We start from the raw sequence: 22894 nt of genomic DNA, 5'->3' as shown, positions 1-22894 counted from the left end.
TGTTTTTTTTATTTACCCCCACCTTGTACGCAGCCATACTACATTTTCATGGGTGTGCATGCTGGGTATGTTCTTGTTTCCGTAACAAACCGAACGCTGACATGGATTACAGGATCTTTAACATGCATATTTGATCTTCTGTGTGTGTATAGACACGAACAGCAAATGCCACTGAGAAACTCATGCCACTGTTGACAACTTGCAGGCAAGCAGGTAGCACCAGGTGTGTCCGCATCTACAGGCAGCGGAACGGCTACAGCCTGTCGGCGACGGAGACAGACAACCCGTTTGCTTCTGTGCAGGACCTGGTGGGGTTTTACGGCCATCGTTCTCTGTCCTCCTTCAACAAACGGCTGGACGTTTGTCTCACCCGTCCTTTGCCCAAGGTTTGTGGAGAGCATTTCTTTCTGTGGATAGTTGGTCGGTTGGCTGGTTGGTTGGTGTGGGGTTTTTTTGGGTTTTTTGTGTCTTTTGTTTTTTGTTGATTTTGTTCTGATGGCAGGTTATTTTGGGGGTGGTTTTGTTAGATTTCAGTTGCAGGTCAAATTCAAAAGACTTTATTAAAATCTGCTTCAAACAATATATTTTTTAAAAAAATGAATACCTAAAAAATATATATGCATTTATATCACGTATTTGAGAAGGGGGGGGGAAGGAGAGATATAGGAGTGGTGTAAAACAATAGGTCAAAGGCCAGACAGGGCAGTGTGGGTGTCGGCCCAGCCTTCAATCAGTTATCTTTTCACAGAGACCCACCGCAGGGAATGGCACAGCCAGTCATCCACGATTTTCTGGACACCCAGGGTTGTCAGATGACAGATGGGAATCACATGTTATTTACTTCTTCACACTTTTTTGTCACTGATCAGTTGGCTGAGTTCTTCATAGAGGAGGCAAACTGGATGCACTGACAGCAGGCATCTGTCGGATCCGTTACAACCAGGAGGAAGGGAATGCCATCCAAGCACTCTCTCTTCTAAACTGGGATGCTCTTCAGTGCAAGAAAAGCTAGACGGCTCACTTTCTTAGAGCTTGATTGACTTTTTATCCTCTCTCTTCTAAACTGGGATGCTCTTCAGTGCAAGAAAAGCTAGACGGCTCACTTTCTTAGAGCTTGATTGACTTTTTATCCTCTCTCTTCTAAACTGGGATGCTCTTCAGTGCAAGAAAAGCTAGACGGCTCACTTTCTTAGAGCTTGATTGACTTTTTATCCTCTCTCTTCTAAACTGGGATGCTCTTCAGTGCAAGAAAAGCTAGACGGCTCACTTTCTTAGAGCTTGATTGACTTTTTATCCTCTCTCTTCTAAACTGGGATGCTCTTCAGTGCAAGAAAAGCTAGATGGCTCACTTTCTTAGAGCTTGATTGACTTTTTATCCTCTCTCTTCTAAACTGGGATGCTCTTCAGTGCAAGAAAAGCTAGATGGCTCACTTTCTTAGAGCTTGATTGACTTTTTATCCTCTCTCTTCTAAACTGGGATGCTCTTCAGTGCAAGAAAAGCTAGACGGCTCACTTTCTTAGAGCTTGATTGACTTTTTATCCTCTCTCTTCTAAACTGGGATGCTCTTCAGTGCAAGAAAAGCTAGATGGCTCACTTTCTTAGAGCTTGATTGACTTTTTATCTTGACAGAACCCATGTGTGTTGTTTCTGGGACCGTTATTCACTTACATGACTACTAGAGTTGTGGTTGTTAATCTTACACTAAGCCGTTTTGTTTTCTTTTACAGGATTATATCAGACAATACGCATGCTATTTTTGGATATATTTTGTTTGTTTTCTGTCTGGGTGACATTCTGTGGAGGTTGGAATAGACTTTTTAATGCATAAAAATTATTATTATATTCACTTTGAAATGACTGAATAGCTATCTAGATGAAAAATATTTGGGGGGAAAGCCGGGATTTAGAATCCATATTCATTTTCCTTCACAAAAATTGTACTTTCATTCACTATCTGCTATAGTTTTTGTGCTAGATTTTTGTTTTTATTATTACCTGTGAATCATCAAAATTTCCTGGCAAGGGGAGATCCCTTTTTTTTTTTTTACAAAATTCTCTGGCTCTGAACTGGTTAAAAAGCTGTACATATGTAAACATATGCATGCATGCAGACAACGTGCATACATGAGTGTGTGTTGTCAGGCGGCCAGTGGTGGAGGGACCAATATGGAGTGTTCAAAGAGCTGTATGATATATAAATACATGCATGCATGCATACAGTGTGCACACACAAGTGTATGTTGTCAGCCGACCAGTGGCAGAGGAACCAGTTCAGTGTGTTGAAAGAGCTGTATCATATGTAAATACATGCATGCAAGCAGACATCGTGCATACGTATGTATGTTGTCAGCCAACCAGTGGCAGAGGAACCAGTTCGGTGTGTTGAAAGAGCAGTGTCATATGTAAATACATGCATGCAAGCAGACATCGTGCATACGTATGTATGTTTTCAGCCAACCAACGGCAGGGGAACCAGTTCGGTGTGTTGAAAGAGCTGTATCATATGTAAATACATGCATGCAAGCAGACATCGTGCATTCGTATGTATGTTTTCAGTCAGCCAGTGGTGGGGGGAACCAGTGAAGAATTACAGAATGTTCAAAGAGCTCTATGATATGTAAATACATGCATGCATGCAGTCAATGTGATACATATGTAATTTGTCAGCCCTGCTGGGAACCATCCCAACGCTGACTGTCCTGAAACCCTCTTGGCCAAGAGAGTGGGGATGTAACTTGGGCAAGACACTCCCCACTGTGATCAAATGGGGGGGGGGGGGCTGTACAGTGTTCAAAGAGCTGTATGATATGCAGATCTAGATATGCATGCATGCATGCATGCAGACAATGTATTACTCTTTTTTTCTTCTTTTTTTGTCACAACAGACTTCTCTGTGTGAAATTTGGGCTGCTCTTCACAGGTAGAGCGCGTCACTACACTGACAGCGCCACCCATTTTTTTTTATTTTCTTTCTGCCTGCAATTTTATTTATTTTCCTGTCAAATCAGATTTTTTTTTTTCCAGAATTTTGGCGGGAACAACCCATTTGTTGCTGTGGGTTCTTTTAGGGGCATGCTGCACATGGGACCTCAGTTTATCGTCTCATCTGAATGACTAGTGTCCAGACCACCACTCAAGGTCTAGTGGGTGGGGAGAAAATACTGGCGACTATGGGATTCTAACGAGCGCACTCAGATTCTCTTGTGGGCGTGTTACCTCCTTGTGCAGAGGCAAATGTGCATACATAATATGTACATTGACAGCCAGGCAGGGGTGGGGGGAGCCAGTACTGAGTGTTCAAAGAGCTGTATGATATGTAGATATATGCATACCGTGTGCATACACGTATACGTTGACAGCCGGGCAGTGGTGGTGGGATCCAGTACAGAGTGCTCAAAGAGCTGTATGATATGTTAATATATGCATACGATTGTGCATACATAATGTATGTTGTCAGCCAGCCATTAAGGGGGGAGGGGGGGTGTGTGGGAGCCATTACGGAGTGTTCAAAGATCTGTGTGATATGTAAATGTATCTAATTATATGCATTCAATGTGCATACATAATGTATGTTGACAGCCGGCCAGTGGCGGGGGGAGCCAGTACGGTGTGTTCAAAGAGCTGTACGACCTGAGTCAGCAACAGCTGTCGGCTCAAACCCGCCTCTCCGTCCTCACCCAGCAACGCTCTCACCTCTGTCAGGTCAGCACTTCTGTCTTTTTGATGATGATGATTCTTCTTCTTCTTCTGCGTTCACTCGTATGCACACGAGTGGGCTTTTACGTGCATGACCGTTTTAACCCCGCCATGTAGGCAGCCATACTCCGTTTTCGGGGGTGTGCATGCTGGGTATGTTCTTGTTTCCATAACCCACCGAACGCTGACATGGATTACAGGATCTTTAACGTGCGTATTTGATCTTCTGCTTGCATATACACACGAAGGGGGTTCAGGCACTAGCAGGTCTGCACATATGTTGACCTGGGAGATCGTAAAAATCTCCACCCTTTACCCACCAGGCGCCGTCACCGTGATTCGAACCCGGGACCCTCAGATTGACAGTCCAACGCTTTAACCACTCAGCTATTGCGCCCGTCGTCTTTTTGATGATGATGATGGAGTCTCCCATCAGTCCGACGGATGAGTAGGCAGGCAGGCTTATCTGTCGGTGTGTGTCCTCATATGGGAGAAGAGGCCGATTCTGGATGCGCAGCACTTCCCACAGGTGTTGCAAGGGAAAACGTCTCCAGAAGTTGAGCCCTGCTTCCTTGGCTCACGCTTCTCCTTAATGGCCAGCATTCTCTTGTTTTCAAACGTCTTTATGCCACTAGAGCACAGCATCCTCCAGCGACAGCGGTCAAGGGCATCAGTTTCCCAGGAAGCGATGTCTATGTCACAGGCTTTGAGGTTTGTCTTCAAGGTGTCCTTGAAGCGCTTGCAGGGTCTTCCAATTTCACGGTGGCCTTCCTTCAGCTGACCATACAAAAGCATCTTCGGGATCCTGCTGTCTGTCATGCAGACAACGTGTCCTGTCCAGTGTAGCTGGCACTGGATCAGCAGGCTTTCGATGCTGGGCAGGCCGCTCCTCTCTAGGACCTGGAGGTTGGAGACCCTGTCTTGCCACTTTATGCCGAGGATCTTTCATTGGCATCTCTGGTGAAACTGCTATCATAATGATGATGATGATGATAAGAATGATGATGGTGATGATAGTAATAATAATGATGATGATGATAATAACGATGTTGATGATGATGATGATGATTATTATAGTAATAATGATATAATGATGATGATAACGATGAAGGTAGTAATTGTGGTAACAATAATGCTAATAGTAACAAGGAAAATAATAATGATGATGGTGATGATGATATTGATAGTGATAGTGTTGATAATCATTATTATATAATGATGATGATGATGATGATAGTAATTGTGAGAACATTAATGCTAATAGTAACAAGGAAACTCCTCCTACTACTTCTGCTACTACTATTACTGCTACTACTAATGATAAGAAGAATAGTAATAGTAATAATAATGATTATGATAAAGGTGATGATGATGATGATTAGAATAATAATGATTATAATAAAGGTGATGATGATGATGATGGTGGTGATTAGAATGATAATCATAATAATGATAGTGATGATAATTATGATGATAAATATTCATGCTGCACTGAACTTTGTGCAGAGAGAAATGAAAGTGCTTGTGTGTGTGTGTGTGTGTGTGTGTGTACATGTGTGCAATTGCGTGTGTGTGTGTGTGTGAAGTTATGCAGGGACTGTTTGCTAATGTTAGCTGCACCTGCCATGATGAACACGGAAAGTACAGCACAGTCATGGCAAAACTTCACTCTGCAGTGCTGAAACACTGATTCCTGCTGACTGCTCTGGACAGTAAATGTTCACAACATGGTCCAGTCAATACAGAAGAACAAGTAGAAACGAAAGCAAAACAGTACTGCTGGAAGAAATCAAATCCACAGTGTACCTATCACATGCATTTGTTTGATACCATTGCTTTAGAAAAGCACTTCTGCTGACTCCCTGGCAAAGGATGGCACTACGAAAGAGCAGATGGACAGGTCTACCAGCTACTCTGAATCCAGGACCATCTTTAAGGCCAAGCTGCAGAACAAGTGGAAGCAGCAGCATCCATGCCTCAACAGAGCAGACCCATACTACCTGCTGACTTGTCGAGAGCAGGTAGCCATTTTCAGGCTCAGGACAGGCCACAACCGCCTGAAACACCACATACACACCAAACTTCGTATCGGCGACGCAGAGCAGTGCCCCTGCAGAACAGGCAGCCAGACAACAGAACATCTGCTGCAGTATTGCCCGCTCCACCAAGCGCTCCGAGAGAAAACCTGGCCCGACCCAATCCCAGTGGCCCGGAAGCTCTACAGAGGACTGGAGGACCTGCGACGTACTGCCGCCTTTGTCGAGGAGACGGGGGAATCCATCTGATAAATGATGAACGAGACAACAAGAAAAACACTTTCCTCTGCTCTGTGGAAATCCAGATCCTCACAGTTGCAATATGTCTCTAAAATTTCTAAAGTAAGCTTAGCAGCATTGTGTGTGTCCCCTACCCCCTACATACACAAAACATTTCTGTCTGTATTTTATATCTTAATACATTCTGTGCATATTCTGACATGATGTTTCTTACCATGGGCTCTTGGCAGGTTTTCACTCCTGTCCACCACTGTGTGGCCATTGCTGACCACTGCAGACCATTACCCAGACGTGTTCAGATTGTATTCTTTTGTCATGACCGTGCATTATTGTGATGTCTTAGCAGGTTTCTGACCGATGTCTAACCTCTGTTGGTCACTAACTGGCATTGTTCAGATTGTGTTAGTGTGTGACAGTTATGAAGTATAAGGACTTTTTGACAGGATTTGACCATTAACTTAGCACTGCTGACCATTACTGACCACTGTATCAAAACAAGCAAACAAATACCCATTGGAGAGCCTGTTGTTCTCTTTTGTTTGATTTCTTTTTTTAGGGAAATGGGTGGGGCTTGTTTGTTGTCTCCGGTTGTTTCAAGGTGGTGGGCTTCCCTTTTCATGTGGTTTCAGATCAGTTTTACAACGAGGGAAGAAAAAAAAGTCACAAATGCCAAGAGCTTTGGTTATATTTACGCAATGAGATTAAAAAAAAAAAAAAACAACAACAAATAAACAAAAGCAAAATGGTGCAGCAGCCTATTTTTGTCCCCATTAGGTTTTACCCCAGGGTTAAATCTGGCCAATGCACATTAATACCAGTGTCTGTGCAGACAAGTCTGGAATGACCCCGGGGTGTTCAATTTGACTGGTCAGAACTGACCATTGCCCCCCAAGCCCCCCACCCCCACCCACCTGCTGTTTTACCCCCCTCCTTGTTGACACAGCAGTCACACCAGGCCATCCAGATATCACACTGAAGGTAAATTTGGTCCACATGGAACTGACCTCTCCTGCCCCCCCCCCCCCCCCCCCACACACACACACACACCCTGCAGTCATTTGTACACAAGTGGGGTTTTACATGTATGACCATTTTTAGCCCCACCATATAGGCAGCCATACTTTGTTTTCGGGGGGATGCATGCTGGGTATGTTCTTGTTTCCATTACCCACCAAACGCTGACATGGATTACAGGATCTTTAGCATACATAATTGATATTCTGTTTGCGTATACACACGAAGGGGGTTCAGGCACAAGCAGGTCTGCACATACGTTGACCTGGGAGATCGGAAAAATTTCCACCCTTTACCCACCAGGCATCGTTACCGAGATTCAAACCCGGGACCCTCAGATTGAAAGTCCAACGCTTTAACCATTCGGCTATTGCGCCCGTCACATTGTATGTAATTTGCTGTCTTTGATTTTTGCTGTCAGGATGATTTTTGTTCCCTTTCCTGTTTTTGATTTTGATTCCAGCCTTGGGATCGTTACAGATTTCTCTTGAATGATCCCTGGGGCTAAATTTGGCCTGGTCAGATCTGACCTCACCTCCCCCAGTTGAGATTCAAACCCCAGTGATCCTAGTGAAGAGGAAGGTTGTACACTCTCGTCCTTCAACAGAGAAAGTTCCTGAAGCCTGAAAATGAAAGCTGCCCCTGAAAGAAGTGAGGTAGTGAGAGGTGAAAGTGGTGGCAAAAGTCCAGGCAGCTAAATCCCTGATGATTTCTTCTTTTTCTTCTGCGTTCATGGGCTTCAACTCCCATGTTCACTCGTATATACACGAGTGGGCTTTTTACGTGTATGACCGTTTTTACCCTGCCATGTAGGCAGCCATACTCCGCTTTCGGGGGTGTGCATGCTGGGTATGCTCTTGTTTCCATAACCCACCAAACGCTGACATGGATTACAGGATCTTTAACGTGCGTATTTGATCTTATGCTTGCGTATACACACGAAGGGGGTTCAGGCACTGGCAGGTCTGCACATATGTTGACCTGGGAGATCGTAAAAATCTCCACCCTTTACCCACCAGGCGCCATCACCGTGATTCGAACCTGGCACCCTCAGATCGAAAGTCCAACGCTTTAACCATTCGGCTATGGCGCCCGTCAAGCCTAATGATGAAAGTCCACTGTCCCCTAGAAACACCCTTTCTCTTATATCCCACATGTCAGTACAAGCCAAGCAAAAATTCTTTGCTCATTTTTCCTCATATCATAGCCCGTAGTGGGTGGGAACAGGGGTAGTGCAAGCTAAGCGTGCGAAAATGAGAAACAAAATTTAGTGGGGATTTAGTGGGGGGACGTCTTGGGATGAGTACTTCGGTGAAATCAGAAGAGTTCAGATGCAGCATGTTGGGAGGGGGGGGGGGGAACGTCCCATGGTGTCCCCTGATGTCCCCCTGAGAAATGTTTCAGGATTCATCCAAACATCCCTCAAGGGACCTGCGGAATGGGAGGTGGGGGGAGGGGGGGGGGCATTTGGGATGTTACACCAGATCAGTACAAGTTTTTAGTTTTTTAGACTATGTTTGTCTACTCTGTGTTAAACTGCAGAGCAACCATAGTATCAATTGTTGTTTGTTTTTTTTTGTTGTCTTTTTTTCAGTTTGAAGTTGCAACAGCTATTGTTTTACAGGAGAATAAAAGAAATCTATAAAATCCTTTTTAGCATTACCAATTTTACAAACAAACAAAAAAAAAAGAAGTAAAGTGACTTACTGGCTGCCATGTTTGATGGGTCATTTCAAAATTGTATGCATAAGTGTCCGATGACTGACATGAAATCTGAACCCTGTGTGTGCGCGCGTGTGTGTGTGTGTGTGTTCATGATTAATATTGTTTGTGTGTAACCCCTTTCAGAAGGGGTCTAAACCTTAAAACCCGAATAAACATTCCTTTTCCTTTCGGTTTCATTTCCGCCTTGCAGAAGGTCAAACTGTTTGAGATGATGGTGCCAGCACTACGCACAGTGCAGCAGATGTACTACGAAAGCATGCAGCTGCAGGAGAAATCAGCGCCCATACCCCCAGTGATGGCTGTGATGGCGGACGACGGCTCGGAGGTGTCGGGAGAATCGGAGGACTGCGATCGCCTCAAGACGGACGTGGTCAGCACCGCGGACAGTGGCAGTTCTGAGGGGGAAGGCATGGGGCACAGGCTTTCCAAAGACGAGGAGAAAAGGTACAAGCGTTTGTGAGTTCGTTTGTTTTTCACCTCATGTTTAATGAGGCGGTGCGACGTACTGTGAGTTTCAGTGCAGTACAGTTCAGTTCAGTGCAATACAGTTCAGTACAATACAATGCAATGCAGTGTAGTGCAGTACAATGCAGTGTGTTGCAATGCAATACAGTGCAATGCAGCACAGTATAGTGCAGTACATTGTATTGCAGTACAATATCATGCAGTACTATACAATGCAGTACAAAACAATACAACATTATACAATTCAGTATAATACAGTTCAATACAATATACAATACAGTGCAGTGCAGCACAGTGTAATTCAGTACAGCATGTCTCAAAAAAATCTGTTGCAATGCAACACAGTGTAATTCAGTACAGCATGTCTCAAAAAAATCTGTTGCAATGCAACACAGTGTAATTCAGTACAGCATGTCTCAAAAAAATCTGTTGCAATGCAACACAGTGTAATTCAGTACAGCATGTCTCAAAAAAATCTGTTGCAATGCAACACAGTGTAATTCAGTACAGCATGTCTCAAAAAAATTTGTTGCAATGCAACACAGTGTAATTCAGTACAGTGTGTTTCAAAATAATAGGTTGCAGTGCAACACAGTGTAATTCAGTACAGTGTGTTTCAAAATAATCTGTTGCAATGCAACACAATGTAATTCAGTACAGTGTGTTTCAAAATAATCTGTTGCAATGCAACACAATGTAATTCAGTACAGTGTGTTTCAAAATAATAGGTTGCAGTGCAACACAGTGTAATTCAGTACAGTGTGTTTCAAAATAATCTGTTGCAATGCAACACAATGTAATTCAGTACAGTGTGTTTCAAAATAATAGGTTGCAGTGCAACACAGTGTAATTCAGTACAGTGTGTTTCAAAATAATCTGTTGCAATGCAACACAATGTAATTCAGTACAGTGTGTTTCAAAATAATCTGTTGCAATGCAACACAATGTAATTCAGTACAGTGTGTTTCAAAATAATAGGTTGCAGTGCAACACAGTGTAATTCAGTACAGTGTGTTTCAAAATAATAGGTTGCAGTGCAACACAGTCCAAACAAAATGTACATGTATCAGTGTTATGTTTGCCTTTCATTCTCTTTTTTTTTTTTTCTCTCTTCAAAATCCATTGTTGGTGTCAGCTAACACTCATTCCTTCTCTGCTTCCTGTGCTGGTTATTGCCCTTGATGATGTGAACATGCCACATGCTGTACTCCAACTAACCCCCCAGTTCCCAGTTCAGGCTCAACTAGTCAGATACATAGCTGTATTGTAAATCTAAGTTGCGATCTGTGCATCTGTCTATTCCTATTGCATTGTACCAGACTGATGACATTTGGCCTTTTATTTCATTTTAATTTTCCCCCATTTGTATTATCCCCCCTTTTGTTTATTCTTTTTAAATTATCTTCGCTCTTCCTCTGTGGCCGTCATCCTGTTATTGTCATGTTTCCTTGTTTCTCTGTGACTCTTCCTCTGTGGCCGTCATCCTGTTATTGTCATGTTTCCTTGTTTCTCTATGACTCTTCCTCTGTGGCCGTCATCCTGTTATTGTCATGTTTCCTTGTTTCTCTGTGACTCTTCCTCTGTGGCCGTCATCCTGTTATTGTCATGTTTCCTTGTTTCTCTGTGACTCAAAAGAGTTAATGGGAATAAACAAACTCAAACTCAAACTGTCTGTCTGGTGAAGAATTCTCAGATGGTAATAAGTGAATGATGAGTCATTTGTAACGCAGTTAGAACGCAGGGTTAGAACGCAGTTAAAAGGGCACGCCCAAAGGGTAACACTGTACGCACACACACAGTAACTGTCAGTAACATTAAAACAAACCAGGTTGTGTAAAATAACAACGTTCATTCTAACTATTAAGACGAAACAAAAAGAATTACAGTGCCCTCTGTTGATTTTTGTAACATTTTGTTTCGCCTTTTGAGGTTGATTGGCCCACTCAGTTCCCATGTGCTTTAGATGTAGAGAGCTTCATGAACACCCATTGCTGTTATTGTTGTTGTTTGTAGTACTGTCATTGTTATTATTATTATCACCATCATCATCATCATCATCATTATCATCATTACTAGCAGTAGTATTGCTGTGTTGTTATTTGTAATAGTTGTCATTGTGGTAATATTTTACTGTCATTATAACAGTATGTATTTGTATGCTTTTTGTGCTTTTTTTTTTAAATTGTTTGTGGGATTTCTGTTATTGTTATAATGAACATTATTGTTTATCATTATCTTTAGTAGTAGTAGTATTGTTGTTGTTGTTTTGTTTTTTTTATTGTCGTTGTTGGTGTTTTTTGTTACATAAGTATTTATCTGTTTCCATATATTTTTATTGTTATTTTTTTGTTGCTATTATTAGTATGTTGTTGATGATCATGATGATGATAATCACAGTTATTATTCTTATCATTATTATACTGTTATCATAATAGCATGATCGTTATTGTTATTATGATCATTATGATCATTTTCATCATTATAGCAGTATTTATCTCACTCTCTGTCTGTCTTTTTTCTCTCTCAGACAGAGAGTGACAAAGGACAGATAAATACTGCTGTGTGTGTGTGTGTGTGTGTGTGTGTGTGTGTGTGTCCGTCTCTCTCTCTCTCTCTCTCTCTCTCTCTCTCTCTCTCTCTCTCTCTGTCTCTCTCTCCCTCTCTCTGTTTATGTGAATATTTTGATTTCATTTTTCTTTGCCCTGGGGGCTGGATGTAAACATTAAAAAAAAAGCATATGCATACTTATTCCACTTCCCTCATTAAAAATGTTTGTTCATTTTACTTCTCTCTCTCTCTCTCTCTCTCTCTCTCTCTCTCTCTCCCTCTCTCACTCTCCCTCTCTCTCCCTCTCTCGATCTGTGTGTGTGTGTGTCTGTCTGTCTGTCTCTCTATCTGGCTACCTCTGTCTCTCTCTCTCTCTCCCCCTCTCTCTCTCTATGTGAATATTTTGATTTAATTTCTCTTTGCCCTAAGGCATGCTTATTCCACTTCCTCATTTTGAATAGTTTGATTGTTCATTCGTTCATTCTACCTCTCTCTGTCTCCCACTCTCTCTATCTCTCTCTTTCTCTCTCTCTCTTTTTTTCTCTCTCTCTCTTTCCCTCTCTCTGTATCTTTCTCTCACACACTCTCTCTTCTCTCCATCTCTCTCTCTCTGTCTTACTCTCCCTCACCCCCTCTCTCACTCTCTCTCCATCTCTCTCTCTCTCTCTCTCTCTCTCTCTCTCTTACTCTCCCTCTCCCCCTCTCTCACTCTCTCTATCTCTCTCCATCTCTCACTCACTCACTCTCACATACTCTCTCTCTATGTGTGTGTTACTCGCTTCCGTTCCGTACAGATGTGAGCGATGTTGTGTCTCTCAGTTTGACGCTGTGTTATACTCGTACATTATACATGTATTAAGTATTCAGTATAACTACATTTATATGCGTACATGTTTGAGTGTCTCTTAGAGACAACGGCAGATGTGTAAGTCGGCCAAAATGCTAATATTTTCACCGTTGGAAAATAAAGATTCATTCATTCATTCATTCTCCCCCTCTCTCACTCTCTCTCCATCTCTCTCTCTCTCTTACTCTCCCTCTCCCCCTCTCTCACTCTCTCTCCATCTCTCGCTCTCTTACTCTCCCTCTCCCCTTCTCTCACTCTCTCTCCATCTCTCTCTTACTCTCCCTCTCCCCCTCTCTCACTCTCTCTCCATCTCTCTCTCTTACTCTCCCTCTCCCCCCCTCTCTCTCTCCATCTCTCTCTCTCTCTTACTCTTCCTCTCCCCCTCTCTCACTCTATCTCTCTCCATCTCTCATACTCTCTCTCTCTCTCTCTGTCTCACAGCGTCACGGTGAACACACGGCTGCTGCTGACGCGCCACACGGCCATGTCGGACAAGCTGCACAGCTTCAAGTCCAACCTGGACGTGGACTCTGTCCGGCTGCAGGACCTGGAGGCCGAGATGCAGAGCGTGGAGAGGAAGCTGCTGCTCATGAGGGAGAGGCAGGAGGAGCTGGTCAGGTAACTTGCTTCTTCGCCGTCGTCCTCTTCTTATTCTTCGTTGTCGTCTCCTTCGTCGTCTTCTTCATTGTCGTCTTCTTCTTCATTGTCATCTCCTTCATCTTCTTCTTCGTTGTCGTTTTTGCGCCTTATACATATTATTAGTAGTAGTAGTAGTAGTTCTTTTTTTTATGTATTTATCTATTATTTATTTACCCTTTTTTTTCTTTTCCTTTTTTTTTCTCAAGGCCTGACTAAGCGCGTTGGGTTACGCTGCTGGTCAGGCATCTAGCTTGGCAGATGTGGTGTATGTAGCGTATATGGATTTGTCCGAACGCAGTGACACCTTCCTTGAGCTACTGAAACTGAAACTGAAACTAACACCTGCAGGCAGATGGTGGCCATGGGCTGCCAGAGGGAGTACCTGGACCGGGTGCTGGAGCCGCGGGTGGCCACCCGGGAGTTTGACCGCAGCACCTGGCAGCGGGACTGCTCTCGTGAGGACGCCGTGTCCCTTCTGGAGGGACTGCCGCACGGGGCCTTCCTGCTGCGCCGCAAAGAGCAGCGCCACCTGCCCTTTGTGCTGTCCATCGTGTGAGTGCTGTGTCGTGTCTCGGCGTGTAGGTGCTGTGTCATGTTTCAGTGTGTAAGTGTTGTGTAGTGTTAAGTGTTGTGCATGTTGTGCTCAGTGTTTTAACACAGCTATTTCATCTTGTCAGTGCAGTGTTGTGTCAGTGTGTGAATGGTGTGTCATGGTTATGTGTTAAAGTGCTGTGTTGTGTTTCAGTGTGTAAAAGGTGTGTCGTGTTTCAGTGTGTAAGTGTTGTGTCGTGTTTCAGTGTGTAAGTGTAGTGTCATGTTTCAGTATGTAAGGATTGTGTCGTGTTTCAGGTTGTAAGTGCTGTGTCGTGTTTCAGTTTGTAGGTGCTGTGTCGTATTTCAGTGTGTGAGTGCTGTGTCATGTTTCAGTGTGCAAGTTATGTGTTATGTTTCAGTGTGTAAGTGCTGTGTCATGTTTCAGTGTGTAAGTGCTGTGTTGTATTTCAGTGTGTAAATGTTGTATTGTGTCTAAGTGCTTTGTCATTTCAGTGTGTCGTGTCAGTGTGTAAGTGCTGTGTCATGTCAGTGTGTAAGTGCTGTGTCATGTCAGTGTTTAAGCGCTGTGTCATGTCGGTGTTTAAGTGCTGTGTCGTGTCAGTGTTTAAGTGCTGTGTCGTGTAAGTGCTTTACGTGTTGTGCTTATCACATTGTTGTGTCTTTGTGTCAGGCCGGCGCCACCAGCCTTTCGTGCTGTCTATTGTGCGAGTGCTGTGTAGTGTCAATGTGTAATTAAGTGCTGTGTTGTTGTGCTCAGTGCATTAACACATTGTAATTGTGTCTTTGTGTCAGCACGTGCTTGATGTCGTGTCTTTGTGTTATTGCAGTGTCATGTAGTTGTGTGAATGTAGTGGCGTGTCAGTGTGTAATCAAGTGCTGTGTTGTTGTGCGCACTGTACGTGTTAACACATCGTTGTTTCTTTTTGTGTCAGTGCAGTGCCTTGTCATTGTGTAAATGCATTGGCATTGTGTGAGCAAAGTGTCATATCCGGTTTTGAGTGCAGTCTCATTTCATTGTGTGAAAGCAGTGTCATGTCACTGTGTCAGTGCTGTGTTGTGCTCAGCGTGCGTGTTAACACATTGTTGTTTCTTCGTGTCAGTGCAGTGCCTTGTTGTTGTGTGAATGCGTTGTCATCGTGCGTGAGCACGTTGTCATTGTGCGAGCAGAGTGTCAGTGTGTTTAGCGCAGTCTCATTGCATTGTGTTGTGTCGATGTGTATGTGCTGTTGTTGTGCTCAGTGTGCGAGTTAACACATTGTTGTTTCTTCGTGTCAGACCAGCGCCACTGGCCTTTTGTGCTGTTCATTGTGTGGGTGCTGTGTCCTCTCAATATGTAATTAAGTCCTGTGTCATGTAATTGCTGCACGTGTTGTGCTCAGTGTGCGTGTTAACACATTATTGTGTCTTCATGTTAGACCAGCACCACCAGCCTTTTGTGCTGTCCATTGTGTAAGTGCTGTGTTGTGTCAGTGGGTTAGTGCTGTGTTGTGTTCAGTGTGCGTGTTAACACATTTTTGTGTCTTCGAGTCAGACCAGTGCCACCTGCCTTTTGTGATGTCCATTGTGTAAGTGCTGTGTCATGTCAGTGTATGCTTGCATGTTGTGTCGTTGTGTGAATATAGTGTCATATTTTTGTGTATGTCTAGTGTTGTGACTCATGCAGTCAGAAACCAAAAACACGTAACTGTTGCTAAGAGGGTGCTGACAATTAATACAGTTGTTGCTAGAAGTTATTATATCTTTGTGTTTAGGTTGGTTTCTGTAGGGGTTTTGTTGTTGTGTTGTTTATTTATTTGTTGTTGTTGTTTTCAATCTAAGTTTTTAAGATATATACATGTGTATGTGTGTGTGAGGACAAAGTTTTTTTGTTAATTTTTTTATCTTGCAATCCTGACTAATGTCATCAACTACATGCTTCTCACCACACACACACACAGGATCTCAGGGGAGAGCGAGCCCCGAATGGTCCAGCACTGCTACGTCGTGCGGCCCAGCGGGCGGGGCTACGGGTTCAACGCCGCACTGGCCGTGTTCGAGTCCGTGGACCAGCTGGTGCTGCGGCATCGCCACGTCAACCTGAAGCACTACTTCAAGGACCTGGACGTGACCCTGACCTTTCCCGTCGGCTGCCAGGAACTGCTGCTCCGGAGCATGTCGGAGTCGGAGAAGGAGAGCGCGACGGTGAAGGAGGGGGAGTACGCGAACGCGGCGGCCATTCAGGACGCCATGGTGGACAGTGTGTACGAGTCTGTGGACTTCCCCGAGAGAAGCGAGGAAGAAGAGCAGGTGTCTGCAGTGTCTGCTGAGGGCCCGGAGAAAGACGTGTGCAGACCTGAAGTTCTGGTTTACGGTAACGTTCCGTTCAACGACGCAGCAGCAGTCAACAAGGAGAGTGCAGAGATGAGCAAGTATTTAACTATGGGGATGCCGGGACAGGGTGTGGCGTCCAAACCGACAGCCAGTTCCAGTGCAGGGAAGGAAGAGAATGACGAGTATGAAACTATGGAAGTGCTGCCAAAACAGGTGGTTTCCGAACCAGAGTCTGGTTTACCTGTGGAGAAAGACTTGAAAAACAAGAACGAAACACAGGAAATGTTGCAGAAACATGCAGTTGCCAAACCAACAGCCGGTGCATCAAAAGTGAAAGAGTTGAAGAACAAGAACGAAACTCAGGAAATGTTGCAGAAACATGCGGTTGCCAAACCAACAGCTGGTGCATCAAAAGTGAAAGAGTTGAAGAACAAGAACGAAACTCAGGAAATGTTGCAGAAACATGCGGTTGCCAAACCGACAGCTGGTGCATCAAAAGTGAAAGAGCTGAAGAACAAGTACGAAACTTTGGAAATGCAGAAACATGCGGTTTCCAAACCAGCAGCCAGTCCAGTTGTGGTGAAGGAGCTGAAGAACAAATACAAAAAGAAGGAAGTGTTGCCGAAACAAGTGACATTCAAACCGACAGCCAGTCCAACCCTGGAGAAGGAGCACAACTACGAATCTATTGATGAATCAGACCACAGCACAGATGCTGACTGTAGTAAACGTACAGACAAGCAAGAGACAGTGAAGGAGGCAAGAGAAGAAGGGGTGACGGGGCCTAGATACGAACCTGTACGGTTCTCAGGGACAAGCAGTGGTGCAGCAGTCAAGTCCTCAGATGGCTGTAAGTCCATGACAGGACGTAAATGTGAAACCTCACTCACAGAGAGCTCTCAGGAACCAGTAACCGTTACCAGTGTGGAAAGTGGCAGCCAAGAGCAGAAAGAAAACGCGTACGAAACCATCGGTAGACGTCGGGAAACCTCGGTCTGACTCAAATATTTGGTCTTCGGGCAGAAGACTCCAAATATAGAAAATATAGGAGCAGAGGGGGGTTATGTCCCCTCTGTCAAACACAAACGGGAGAAAAATCTCCTGTATCGCCTGATCCTGCAACTGTCGTCAGTTGTCAGCTTCGTTTCAGAGGCCTTAGAGCCAGCTCAAATCAGGGAGTCTTTTCTTACATGACTGTTTTTATGCTGCCATAGAGGCCACAACCACACTCTGTTTTCAGGGGGTAAAACCAAGTTGTGAATGTGGAGAGGCATTGTGAAAGAAAAGGAATTGCTTCAGAAAAAAAACAACAACTACTGAAGTCCAACAGAAGCTGGACAAAACTGTTTAAAACAAGAGGCAAAGCCTTTATGCCTCACCTGTGTGATTCCTGTTGTTCAACAACAAAACTGTAAAGAATGGGGGTGGTGGAGGGGGGGATAAGAGACGGGAGAGGGTGGTTACTAATACATACATAACAATTCAAATGATGTTTCTTGCTCACTATCAGAAACGAGTGTTTGTCAAACATGTGCTGGAAAAGGAGCTGTTTTAACTGAAGCACGATACATCGATTGACATTTTACTGTTTTACGATCAGTTTATAATCTTTCAATCTTTCAGACTGGTCCAGTCTTTATTGTTACTTTCCTGCTTCCTTAAATCACCAAACACATTTTTGCACGTGATCAGTCTGGACAAGTCACATTTTTTGTTGTTGTTTTTTGGCAAATTTATGATTGGCGGGTCAGAAGAGGTGTAGTAGACTGACGGACCAATCAACACCTGCCTCTCCGATCAAAGATACCTTTCCAGAAAGAAAATGGCTACAGTACTTCATTTTGTGCCTTGAGAAGAGCCAGTCTGGATCTTTTTTTCTTTTCTTTTTTTTTCTCCCCCAACTTCTGTTTTGTTCATCTGTTATTGTGTCTTCATTTTTCTGCTGTGTGAAGTCGTTTCCCTACAGTGGATGTGTTCACTTCCACTTCTTGGTCTGGGCTGACCAAAGGGACTCTGACCTGACTGAGGGGACTCTTGACAGAGTCAACAGCAGGTGGAAGGTGTTGTAACGCACTCATGGCAGACTGATTTGCTTCAAACTTAGATCTACATGTGTTGCTTTCGTTCGTCATGTGTTCATTGGAGCGTGCCATTTGACTTGCGCCTTGCGTTTTGTTTTTACTGGACACATATCAAAATATCTCAGTCACATGCCAGCTCAGACCACTTTACTGTGTCAGGGTCTATTACAGAGTAGATAATTATCAAGAACTATGAAATGTTTTGATCTGTGTGTAGAATGTGTCTAGAATATAAAATCATGAGTTTTACAGTGAGCTCTCAGAATTAAACATTGATTCTTTGACAGTCAGAACTCTTTTCCAACAAATAGTACCTGTACACCTAACCCCCCCCCCCCCTCCCCGATACCCCCCTCCCCCACCCCCACAACCTTTCTCCCCACCCCCCCCCTCCTGACCCCCTCCACCGCCCCTCCCCCAAAGAAAAGAAAGAAAGAAAAAGGCAGAATTGCTTGTTAAAGCATATTTGTTTTCTGAAAGGAAAATGAATGGAAAATTCAGTCATGATAATTACATTGTTGGCAAGGGTGGTTTCAGTTTCACTTTCTCAAGGAGACTGCATTCAGACAAATCCACACACACACACATGTATATATACATGTATATATATATATATATAGAGAGAGAGAGATGCTACACATCTGCTATGCAAATGCCTTACAGCAGCTTTACCCAATGTGCTAATCAAGCCTATAGTGCATGCATATATATATATTTGTGTACCTATCAGACTGGATTTCTTCTGCAGAATTTTGCCAGCGGACATCGCTGATGTTTTCCACGGGTTCTTTTTCAGTGCACCGTGTGCGTGCTGCACACAGGATCTCAGTTTGACATCTCGTCTGAATGGCGAGACGCTCAGTTTTGGTTTTCCAGTCAAACCTACCAAAAAAAAAAGGGACAAGACTGGAAATTGAACCCCAGTTTCAGTTTCAGTTTCAGTAGCTCAAGGAGGCGTCACTGCGTTCGGACAAATCCATATACGCTACACCACATCTGCCAAGCAGATGCCTGACCAGCAGCGTAACCCAACGCGCTTAGTCAGGCCTTGGGGGGGGGGGGGGGGGAAAGAAAAGAAAGGTGAATAAATAATCGATAAGCTTACATAAATAAATAAATAATAATTATAATATAAAAAAGATAGTAGTAATAATAATAATACTAATAATAAAATAATAATAATAAATAAATAAATAAATAAGACAACAATGATGATAAATAAGCAAATAAATGTAAAACATGAAGACACACATTGAACCCCAACCCTCACAGACATTGAACCCCAACCCTCACAGACATTGAACCCCAACCCTCACAGACATTGAACCCCTAACCCTCACAGACACTGTATTGGCACAGGAAGGGTCTTAACCACTGTGCCACCTTCCCTCTGGCCAGTGTGGATAACAGCATATCATGGCAGTGCAGCAGCATGACTAAGCTAGCACAGGTGTAATGGACATACAGTAGACCATGGTGATGGTTCTCATGTGTGTGTGTGTGTGTGTGTGTGTGTGTGTAAGTGCTTTAGTCTTATTTTACTTGCAAAAGACGTTATCAAAGCCGAGACAGTTTTCTTGTTATGCTGGACAGAAAAGAAAACATTGTCACTGTTGTTGTGGATCCACACACAGCTTTTAACTCATTCAGCCCTGCTGCCCGAGCATTGCTCTGGCATCAGTAGTCATCTCATTAAAACAATTTTCACGTTTTTCTTCATAATTATGCATAAACCATTAGGAAAGGGAACTTACTTCTTCTACAGTATTTCTGGATGTGTCTGCACATGATCTGGAGGAAAAACAGTATATTTTCTGCATTTTTTCCACACGGCAGTGTGGCATGGAAGGCTGCTGAGGCTATGAATTCCCCAGGGTTGAATGGGTTAAACAGTTTTCTGATTTGGCTGGACAGAAAAACATTGTTTCTGTTGTTTCTGTCGATCCACACATAGCTTCATTAAAAATAGAAAGGGGGAGGAAATGGGGTTTGGGGGATGACATCGAGAGAAAATGTTGGTTATTGCCACTCTCTCAAAATATGCTTCCCACATCAACTCTGTCAAATATGAATTCCATTGCTAGAAATCCATTAGGCTGAAACGCCACTCTCTCGAAACATGCTTCCCACATCAACTCTGTCAAATATGAATTCCATTGCTAGAAATCCATTGGGCCAAAACGGAAAGTTTTATCGTTTCAATATTGATCCTCTCGGCCAAGTACTTTCAGAAGATCAGCAATTATGCCGGGCTTTTCCCTGGACTTTCACAAATAATGCACAGGGCATGGGCTGGCTGGCTTAAGCAGACTTACCAGTGCTAAATTTGCTTAGCATTAGGAATTTTCCCAGGTCTATGGGGTTAGCAAAGACCGGAAAATGTTTAATGTCAAACAAACTTGGTACTGCAGAGATTACTCATACAACCAGCTCTGATGCATAATATGTGAGTATGTGATGTGAGTGAAAGACTTCAGCTATAGGTGCAGCTGTAGCCATTGATGTCACAGATAATTTGTTGAAAATGTAGAGGAAAGCACTTGGGGAAACGATGATATACCTTTAGAACTGTTTGTCTCCCTTTTTTTTCCTCTTCTTTTTTGTTTTATTATATCTATCAATTCATTCATTTATTTATATGATTTTTTTTTCTTGTTTATTAAGTGATAGTGTTTGCTTGCCCTGCTGTTGTGCACCTTTTGAACATGCCCATGGATGCATAATAGTGTGTTAGAGGCGTTTGATTGGCTAAGAGCGGGCCAGACTAAGAGGGGCGTCTTTTCACCGTTAGCCGCGCGAAATTTGGCCAAACAGAGCAAACCATAGGCCTAGTTTGCATCAGTTTGACATGGTAAGTATATGTAAACACCAAACATGGAGTATAATACAAACTCCTCCTTTCTGTTAAGAAGCAGAATCAGCAGTGATCTGACAGTGATGATAAAATATGGTCGAATTCCTGATGCACAAAATTGATGTACAAATGAAATATATGTTGCATACGGTTGTGGTGCTGAAAACTGACTTCATTTGTTGTTGTGTGGTGTGTGTCCATCGAGATCGATGATGACCATCGTTGTCATCCAGCTGGGGGATGGGGGGAGGGTGGTGGGGGGGGGGATGCTCATGAATCTATCTGTGAGTGCGCAGATGGCTGAATAGTCCAATCTGCGCACGAAATGTTCGCTGACAGTTGGGGCAGACAAGAACAGGCATATCATTGTCAGGGAGCTTGTTTGCCCGTGACTTTCTGGCCTGCCTCTTCTGAACAGCTGCAGCAGTCCTGTTGGCCTCGCACAACTTGGCACCTTTGTGCACAGCAGTGCGCCATTTGTCACGGTCCGCTGCAGATTCCTCCCAGGAGTCAGGGTTGATATCAAACGCTTTCAGAGAGACTTTCAGAGTATCTCTGAAGCGCTTCTTCTGACCTCCGTGTGATCTCTTCCCTTGTTGCAGCTCGCCATAGAAGAGCCTTTTGGGCAGCCGATGGTCTGGCATGCGCGCCACGTGTCCAGCCCAGCGAAGCTGGGACTGCATCAGGATGGTGAAGATGCTGGGAAGGGTGGCTTTTGCAAGCACCTCCGTGTCTGGGGTCCTGTCTTGCCACTTGATGTTCAGTAGCTTCCTTAGGCATGTTGTGTGGAAGTGGTTCAGCTTCTTGGCATGTCGTTGGTACACTGTCCAAGTTTCGCAGGCGTACAGTAGTGTGGGGAGAACTACTGCTCTGTACACCTTTAGTTTGGTCTCAAGACCAATGCCTCTTCTGTTCCAGACATTTGCATAGAGTCTACCAAAAGTTGCGCTTGCTCTTGCAATCCTGACGTTCACTTCATCGTCAATGGTCGCATTTTGTGACAATGTGCTGCCAAGGTATGTGAACCGCTCCACCACACTGAGTCTCTGACCGTTGACTGTGATGTTGGGCTCAACGTAGGGTTTCCCTGGGGCTGGCTGATGGAGAACTTCAGTTTTCCTCGTGCTGATGGTAAGGCCGAAGTTCCTGCTGGCAGTGGCAAATTTGTCCACGCTGAGTTGCATGTCAGCTTCAGATCCAGCGTTGAGGGCACAATCATCAGCAAACAAAAAGTCTCTGATGATGTCTGTCATGACCTTCGTTTTTGCTTGAAGCCTTCTGAGGTTAAACAGCTTGCCATCTGTTCGGTACTTTAGGCCAATTCCAACATCGCCATCTCTGAAGGCATCAGTAAGCATTGCAGAGAACATGAGGCTGAACAGTGTTGGAGCCAGGACGCAGCCTTGCTTGACACCATTTGTGACAGGAAAAGCAGCAGATGTTTCACCATTGTCCTGGACTCGAGCCTGCATGCCTTCATGGAATTGGCTGACCAAGGAAATAAATTTCCGAGGGCATCCGTACTTGGCCATGATCTTCCACAGTCCCTCTCTACTCACGGTGTCGAAGGCTTTAGTGAGGTCAACATAGGTGGAGAACAGAGCAGCATTTTGCTCCTGACATTTCTCTTGCAGCTGCCTTGCAGCAAACACCATGTCGGTGGTTCCGCGCTCTTTCCGGAATCCACATTGGCTCTCAGGCAAATGACCTTGGTCAAGGTGTGCTGTGAGGCGGTTTAGTAAGATCCTGGCAAGTATCTTGCCTGCGATAGAGAGCAAGGAAATGCCCCGATGGTTATCACAGGCTTGCCGGTTCCCCTTTCGCTTGTACAGGTGAATGATAGATGCATCTTTGAAATCCTGGGGGATCGTCTCTTCTTTCCAC

The 22894-nt window shown here is 44.0% G+C and overlaps 1 protein-coding gene across 1 annotated transcript in view; it reads left to right on the top strand.

Moving 5' to 3' along the window:
* Positions 1 to 18481, top strand: part of LOC143295102 (uncharacterized) — a 27115-nt gene extending 8634 nt beyond the window's left edge. Inside the window, exons 4-9 of the mRNA XM_076606665.1 lie at positions 206 to 386; positions 3581 to 3703; positions 8903 to 9156; positions 13013 to 13189; positions 13559 to 13762; positions 15703 to 18481. Of these exons, the coding sequence (XP_076462780.1) occupies positions 206 to 386; positions 3581 to 3703; positions 8903 to 9156; positions 13013 to 13189; positions 13559 to 13762; positions 15703 to 17074 (2311 nt within the window). The 3' untranslated portion in view covers positions 17075 to 18481. The remainder of the gene's footprint in view (positions 1 to 205; positions 387 to 3580; positions 3704 to 8902; positions 9157 to 13012; positions 13190 to 13558; positions 13763 to 15702) is intronic.
* The last annotated feature ends 4413 nt before the right edge of the window (positions 18482 to 22894 follow it).

Source organism: Babylonia areolata, chromosome 20 (assembly GCF_041734735.1).
Source record: "Babylonia areolata isolate BAREFJ2019XMU chromosome 20, ASM4173473v1, whole genome shotgun sequence".
Taxonomy (NCBI): domain Eukaryota; kingdom Metazoa; phylum Mollusca; class Gastropoda; order Neogastropoda; family Buccinidae; genus Babylonia; species Babylonia areolata.
The sequence above is the reverse complement of the archived record's forward strand: the minus strand, read 5'-3'. Positions and strand labels throughout refer to the sequence as shown.